The 8,177-nt window shown below is 36.7% G+C and overlaps 1 protein-coding gene across 1 annotated transcript; it reads left to right on the plus strand.

Moving 5' to 3' along the window:
• The first annotated feature begins 7,490 nt into the window (after window positions 1-7,490).
• LOC138884857 (uncharacterized) lies at window positions 7,491-8,177 on the plus strand. Its single transcript, XM_070165705.1, has 2 exons — window positions 7,491-7,820; window positions 7,878-8,177. Exons 1-2 carry the CDS (start codon window positions 7,491-7,493, stop codon window positions 8,175-8,177), a joined length of 630 nt encoding a protein of 209 aa, XP_070021806.1.

Below are 8,177 nucleotides of genomic sequence, written 5' to 3' on the forward strand. Positions count from 1 at the left end.
GATGAAGAAAGCCGTATCCCCAGAGGAACCGCCGAAAAGCTTAATGAAGAAAGCCATGTCCCCAGCAGACCAAACAAAATGATGAAAACTGGTATTCAGAAAAGCAAAGGGCCAGAAGTCTCGAAAGAAAAGCACCGGAGGAAACACAAGCCGACAAGAAAGCAAGGCAACAAGAACAAGTTGCAGTCTAGCCTAGCTTCTTGTTTTCTTTTAAGCACGGTGTAACAAGGAGATCGGTAAGCAGTGGTAATAGCATGCAACAGCAGTAACCTTGAAGTCCCACGGTAGTCCCAACTACCAAAACTTCCCGAACTACATTAACCTGATTTCCCTTTAGTTAGGGATATGTAGGAAACCTTTGAAGCAAAGGTTCGGTTAAATATATTTCAAAAAAAATGCATCACACGGAGTACTCGGATGGGCAAAAATCGCTCACTTTATCTTTGCACGAAAACCCTTCGTGTCTTCGGGCAAAGAGGGACAGCTGTAAGCACGTGATTTTTGCCCTATGAGAGAATTACTCCCAAAAAATTCAAAATAAAATAATTTTTCCTTGATGAGCAATTTTGAGAATTTTGTGACATTTTTGGATAATTATTTGTATTTGTCTGTGTATGTTTATTTGTTAAATTAATAAAAAAAATACAAAAATATGTCGCATTTTGCATGTAGGATTTAATTCTACAATTGTTAGTAATTAAGTTTGTTTTACAAAAATTAAAAATTACAAAAATAGGCATCTTTTGCATTTTTAGCATTTAATGTCCAAATATACAATTTTATGCTTAATTATTACTTAATTATGCGTTAATTGTTATTGGGAGTTAATTTGCGCTTTTATAACTTAATTTAGTTCTTAATAATAATTTAAGTATTTTTATAATTTAGTTTTAGAAAAATAAAAGAAGAAAAGAGAGCAAAAATATAAAGAAAATCGGAATTATGCCTCTTCTTCAATTTCAAACCACAAGCCCAAATAATTGCTCAACCTTCCCCATGATCCGGTCTATCTCCACACGGGTCGACCCGTTCCGCCCCATAACCCCAATACCCAACCCCTCTTCATTTTTCATTTTTCCCAAAAACAAAACAAACTCAAAAAACCCTAAAACCTAAACTAAACTATCTGCCCCCCACCCTCTCTTCTTCTTCTCCAACAACCCTAAGCCGAATATGAAAACCAAAAACGCAAAGATTGTAACACTTTCGGTCAGTACTTAAGAAACCATAGACCACCTCTTACTCTTACTCGTTGCAGTGGTGCACATGTTCTTGAATTTCTGCGATACCTCGGTCAGTTCGGAAAAACTAAGGTTCATACTCAACTCTGTCCTTTTTACGGACACCCAAATCCACCAGCACCTTGTCCTTGTCCTTTACGTCAAGCTTGGGGTTCACTTGATGCACTAATTGGTAGACTTAGAGCTGCTCATGCTTCTGCTTCCTGCTGCGACCACGCGACTGTTTCTTCTTCGTCGTCGAGCTCGAGCTCGAGCTCCCATGGCGGCCTTCTTTGTCGAGCTCCGTGTTTGATTCATACTCAAATGCATGTTTATTCTTTGTTTGAAGTCCATCCAGTAATTTAATTTGAGTTTGTTTTTGTTTTTGATTTGTTGATTTAGTTTGGATCATATTGTTGTCTCTTTGCTCACTCATTTTTGGTCTAAATTAACCAAGATTGGTTCCCAATATGGTTAATTTATTCACATTAATTTGATGTTGTTCATCTGTGTTCATATGATTTGTTGTTGAATTTGTTGAGAAATTGGTCATATTGGCTATATTTTGGTTGAGATTGATTAGGTGAATTGGTTATAGCTGATGGGGTAGTTTGGTAAATTGCAGTACGTTCAGGGGTAAAATGGTAATTGCAATAAGGTCGGAGGGGTAGTTTGGTAATTGAACATTTTGAATAATTCGTAATTGCAATAAGGTCGGAAGGGTAGTTTGGGAATTGAACATTTCGAATAATTCTTTATGTTAAGCATGAGGGACAAAATGTAATGTGGTGTGAGTGATATAATTGTTTATGTTAGGCATGGGGGACAAGACATAGTGGGTTGGGAATAATTCTTTAGTTTAATATAGTGGGGGACAAAACATTAGGTAGTGAGATTAAAAGGGGGATGAGTGGGAAGATAGTGGGTTTGGTAGGGGAAAATGATTGTTTTATTAATTGATTAAAGGGTTTGGGATGAGATATAAATGAAAGAACTTGATCAGATTTTTAAAAAAAGAGAAAAGAGAGAATACACAAGAAAACAGGACAGAATACAGAAGAAAATTTTAAGAGAGAGGAAATTCCGAAAAATACTAAGATTTCAGAAAATAAAAAGAAAAACATTCTGGAAATTCAAAAGAAGAATAGTATACACCTGATTACAATCCAAATATTCTGATATACGGATTCAGAAATTAAGGGTTAAACACTAACTAGTCTTTCAAAATCTGAAAAGATTCCCTTTGCTTCTGTCCGTTGATTGTTGTTGGTGTTTCTGGATTTTTGTCTTGATTTTAAAATCTGTCACTAAGTTTCTCGTTGCTGGTTGTTACTGGTTGTTGGGGTTGCTGTTGTTTTATGCTACTGAATTTCTGCTGATCTCCCTTTTCTTTTGCTTCCAATATCAGGTACACAACTGACACGCTGGTTATTGTAAACCGAAATATGAAGCATGAATACGAAAATGAAGAGTTGAAATTCTAAATTTAATTTAATTATATTCTGAATTTTATTTGTATGTATAAATTATTTAGCTTGCAAAAATCAGAATCATGTAGCTATTTAATATATATAGTGGAACATCCGACGATAGCTTAACGGATGAACTATCTATATATTGCCTAAAAATAAATAAATTGTGTAGTAACTCCGTCTAGTCAAAAATTCAAACGAATAGGCCATTTAGGAACTTGGTAGGAATATTGTTTAGTTAAATAATATTGGTTAATTTCAGCATGTAAATGGTCTAGGATTAAAATTAGATTGCTAAGTTTTTTTTTAATTTGACAAACTGAGAACGTGCTTAGTATAATGTAACTAGGTAGTAACATGTGAATAAGACGGCCCAGGTCTAGTTTTATGTCATACACGTTTGGGCCTGGGCCCGCAGTGGCAACGGACTGTCCTGTTTGCATCATTTTCAGATTTTATGAATCATATTCGAAACCCATCTATAACAACTCAAGCATGTAAATAAATTAAGACATTTTCTCTTTTATTTTGTAGAGACAAATTTAATAAGAGAAAAATGTAGGCATTTTAGGACTGTCCTTTAAAAATAAAATGAGATGAGCCTCGCCCAATAAAATGCACCAATTGCGGGGCCCTCAATAAATGTTTAATTGAATATTTAGAATTCGGGATGGACTGTTTAGTGAATTCCACGGTCTTACCCAGAAATAATAATACGCTAATCGCTTTAGGCGCGCATTTTAATAATCTTACCTTCTTAAACTCGGGTGTGCATTTCATGCGACCCAAATCCAAATCCCAAAACATTGAATAAAAATGTGTTCCGGATTGCGGGTGCATTTCATGTGACGCAATCCAAAGACATGTTTTTAAACGATGTTCACATTCTTTTGAAATATAATAATAAAAGCGGTAAAGAGTTAAAATTTGCACATAAGTTTATAATATGTATTATATCAGATAATCAAGCCGAATATAACAGTTGAGCGACCGTGCTAGAACCACGGAACTCGGGAATGCCTAACACCTTCTCCCGGGTTAACAGAATTCCTTATCCGGATTTCTGGTTCGCAGACTGTAATACAGAGTCATTCTTTTCCTCGATTCGGGATTAAATTGGTGACTTGGGACACCCTATATCTCCCAAGTGGCGACTCTGAAATAAATAAACAAATCCTGTTTCGATTGTCCTTTAATTGGAAAAAACTTCCTTGTACCTCTCTGGTATGTAAAAGGGGCGGAAAAAGGAGGTGTGACAGCTATACATTGGAACGGACGCTCAGATATGAGTAAAGAGAGGTAGCGAGGTATTCATTTCAGAGTTCGATGAGGTTTCCGGCGAGGTTTACCGGTTTAGATCTTGTTCGTGGTTTCGTTGCTTGGCATCATCAACTGTACGACAGTCAGATTTCAGATCTATTCGAGGTTTATTCCTCCTTTTATTTACTATTTTGGCTTAATTCCTTGCTTCCAGTAATTTTGTTAATCTCTCTTTGATATGTTTTGTTGATCTTTAAATTAATGTTTCGTTTTTGCTCGTGATGCATGGCAGAATTTGTTTGCGTGTTTTTGGTTCTTTTGATTGTTGTTTATGTGTTTCTTTCATGTAATTTTATATTCGGATGAATTCTTAATAGCTAAAGTAAATTCGAAGTTCCGTTGGCAATGACTTATTAAAAGATAAAGGTTTCGAGGCTTTAGGATTGATAATATAGTGATATAATATTAATTTAACAAAGTTGAGTAGGTTAGATGATTGCTTGGATGTTCGAAAGGTCTTATGCCGTGGGAATGGGAAAAACTAAACATAATTAAATTGTTACATGTTTTAATTTTTATTTCTATTTTTTTATTTACCTTATTACATTGATCGCTAGGAGCATGCTTAGGCCATTGTCACTTAGGGTAGGCAAACTTTTAGGCGCGTAAATGAATCATCGTGACTATGGGTACGATTCCTGTGGCATAGTCATAATACCTAATCCCAAGATTTGAGTGCACGCTGGCGTGACTTGACCCCCTGACTCCGAACAATAATGAAATTAAACATGTTGTAGATCGTGGGTATGGTTCCCGTGATGCGATTCGCATTGTGTACCAAACAAACGAGTGTGCGACATCGCGACTTGTTCCAACCTAATTCCATAAATAATTAAGAGCGGTTTTGAAAATGCAATAGGCTCTAAATATGTAATTAATCAGATAATTAGGACAACAATAATATTAGAGTGATCGTGCTAAAATCACATAACCCGAAAATTCCTAACACCTTCTCTGGGTTAATAAAATTCCTTACCTGGATTTCTGTGTTTCGCGGACAGTAAAACCGAGTCAAACTTCCTCGATTTGGATTTTAAACCGGTGATTTGGGATACTATAAATTATCCCAAGTGGCGTCTCTGAATTTAAATAAATAATCCTATTTCAATTATTGTCACTTTAATTGGAAAAACTCCCATATACCCCTTTTCGGGTAGAAAAATGAGGTGTGACAGCTCTGGCAACTTCGCTGGGGATAAGAGCTCAGAATCTTTGGTTCAGGGTTCAGAATTCGAGCTTAGAATAATTGTTGTAGTTGGCTTTGTTTATTATCTGATTTTTATGTGTTTGAGCCTAATGTGCTAAATGTCGCTTTGATATTATTTGAACTTTATATAAACTGTTATGAAACCCTTCTTCTCTCTGAGTCTTCCAAATCTTCTGGGAAGTGTGACTTCTTTTCTGTTAGTGTCATATCCTTAATTTAGAACAATGTTCGAACAAGTTGCAAAGTCGGATGATCTTTTGGTTACCGGTACACTGCCCCTCCTCGAGTTGCCCACTCGGGTAGGCCAAATCTAGAACAATACACCTAGGTTTTTAAACCTAGAATAACATTGCCTCATCTCGGATCCCTAGTAGGAACGTTTGTTTGCATCACGTGCATTTGACTTTGGGGACTCAGCACAGGGGTTGGGTCCGTCTAGGATAGGTATACCCAAAATCAAAAGACCATCCTAATGCATCCTATGTGCTACATGTTGCAATCTTCAAGGGTAAAAGGGGTCATTTGGCAGACCAATGAGGCTTGAGGATAAATGATAAAAAAGAGGGTGAAGTATAAAAAAATAAAGTAAGTATGTCCCAGTTATGTTTTTCTTTCACATTTTTTAAAGAAAAAGAAAAAAAAACATGAAAAATCCAAAAAGATTTTGCACTTTCCCATCATTTTTCAAAAAAAAAAGACAAAAAATATATTTTCTCTCAATTAGTTATTTTTTTAATTCTCGCCCGTATCCAATCTTCCCGTACAATGCATACCTGATTCTCGTCTTTCGGGGCGTGATACATAGGCAACCCACATAGGATCCGGTCTTCTAGTGAGTCTTAGGTTATTGGTTTCGAGGGTCGTAGCCAAATCTTGCATGTCTAGCCACTTTTGGCCACATCGGTCATTTTGCAAAATATGGCTATTTTTGCAAAGTGGTTTATTTAATTGTGTCTGGAGAGTCTTCAATCCACAATTAGGTGTCTCTTTACTTTAAGGCATGTCCTTGTCAAATTTGCATGTCTTGCCGCTTTTGTCCACATCGGCCGTTTTGCAAAATAGGGTTATATTCACAAAAGTCGTTCAATTAACACATGTCTTAGAGTCATATGTCCATAATAAGGTATCCTCTCAGTTTAAGGTCCATTACGTTGAATTTGCTTGCTTAGCCATTTTTTTGGCCACATAGGCCATTTCTACAAGTAATTTTCCATGTCTTAAAGGTCACTTTTGTTGAGTTTGCACTTCTAGTCACCTTTTGGCCACATAAGTCATTTTGCAAAAATAGCCTCAATCATGTCTTGCATGTGTACAATAGGAAGTATTATTGTCTCACATAGTATTCTAAGTCTTTAACTCTATTTGATTTTAGTTTTTCATACAGGTGTGGATCTACTTACCGGAGATTGAGCATGACAGATACCCCGGGACCATCCAGTCAGGACCGCTACATCCAGGAGTTGCTTAAGGAGATTTTTTTTATGTTTTTAGTCTGTTTTTTTTGTTGTCTTGTACTTTATAGTCATGTTCAGTAGTACTGATTCTTTTAGTTGGTGTCAGAGTTTGTCGTAGTATAGTTAAGTTTGTCAAGTCTCTTGTTATCGTATTTTCTGTTTTATATTTGAAAATCGAAAAAGAGTTGTAAATGAAACATCCAAGAAGATTTTTGTTTCTTAGTTTATTTTGTCCATTACTTTTCCAAAACTACGCTTGATCTGATTCATGAGGGACATAATACGGAGGCAACCTACATAGGGTTCGATTGAATCATTTTTTTAAGTTAAAAGGAAAAGAAAAAAAGGAAACAAAAAAAGAGATGAAATTATGGGATGTGAGAAATGAGAGGAGAGAAAAGAGTGATAATTAGAAAAAAAGAGGAAGGAAAATGAGCAAGCCAAGAAGTGCTATAAAAGAAAAGAAAGAGAAGATTGAAATGAACAAAATGGGATGATGTCATATGACCTTCATACCCTCGAAGTCATTTTAGAACCGATAACTCTGACTAGGTGCATTTCACATAATTTGAGATTGTCTTATGTTAAATGCCCTAACGCTAACATGATGACTTCATTTTGTTCCTTTTTGTTATTTTCATAAAGTAGAAGGGTGGTTCGTTTGTGGTTCTTAATGTGGTAACTCTTCTCTACAACATAAAGTTGAAAGGCAATGGCAGATGACAACAGAATTGAGTCGGTTGATACTAGTGCTTAAAAGCAATTGGTTGAACATGACAATGGGTTGGTTGAATAGGTAAGGATGTTAAGACAACACATGGCGGACATGTACAGGGTTTGGATGACTGGGAAGGCAGCACCCCCGCCACCACCTAGCTTTCTAGATGCTACCGTTACCCAAACTCCGGTCATAGTGCTAGATAATTCCCCGTACTCTCCAGATTCTCCTGCTTATCACAGCTTTCCCAACCACCCTAGTAGCTCCCCCACTCGTCCTCCAACTGCCTTTCCCAAAAATCGCCCTCCTGTCATATCCATTATCCCCACGATCATAACTTCTCAACAATCTTCCCTTCATAAATCCAACAATGAACACCCACTCAAAACTCATGATGCCCAATATTACTCCTCAGAGGTTGCCCACAAGGTCCCTGACTCATACAATTATAGCCCTAGGAATGAGCCTCATGTTGAAAATGAATAGTTCATAGGAAAAGAAGGGCGAGATGAGATATCCAGGAAGCTGAAAGGTATAGAACAGTCCTTAAGGAGCATGCAAGGGATGGGAAATCAGACTAACATGTCTTATAATTACTTGTGTATGTTCCCTGATGTTCATCTGCCCGCGGTGTTTAAAATGCCAAAGTTTAACTTGTATGATGGGCGTGGAGATCCAGTAGCCCATGTAAGGGGTTATTACAGTGAAATGAGAAGTGCTGGTGGGATAGATGATTTGTTGATGGCGCATTTCAGTGAGAGTTTGAGTGGGGAAGCCTTGGAATGA

The sequence above is a fragment of the Nicotiana sylvestris genome, unplaced genomic scaffold (assembly GCF_000393655.2).
Source record: "Nicotiana sylvestris unplaced genomic scaffold, ASM39365v2 Un00079, whole genome shotgun sequence".
Taxonomy (NCBI): domain Eukaryota; kingdom Viridiplantae; phylum Streptophyta; class Magnoliopsida; order Solanales; family Solanaceae; genus Nicotiana; species Nicotiana sylvestris.

Coding starts and splice junctions, on each gene's coding strand:
- LOC138884857 (XM_070165705.1), top strand. CDS start 7,491: ATGGCGGACATGTACAGGGTTTGGATGACTGGGAAGGCAGCACCCCCG. Junction 7,821..7,877: donor CCTCAGAGGTTGCCCACAAG/GTCCCTGACTCA, acceptor GAAAATGAATAG/TTCATAGGAAAAGAAGGGCG.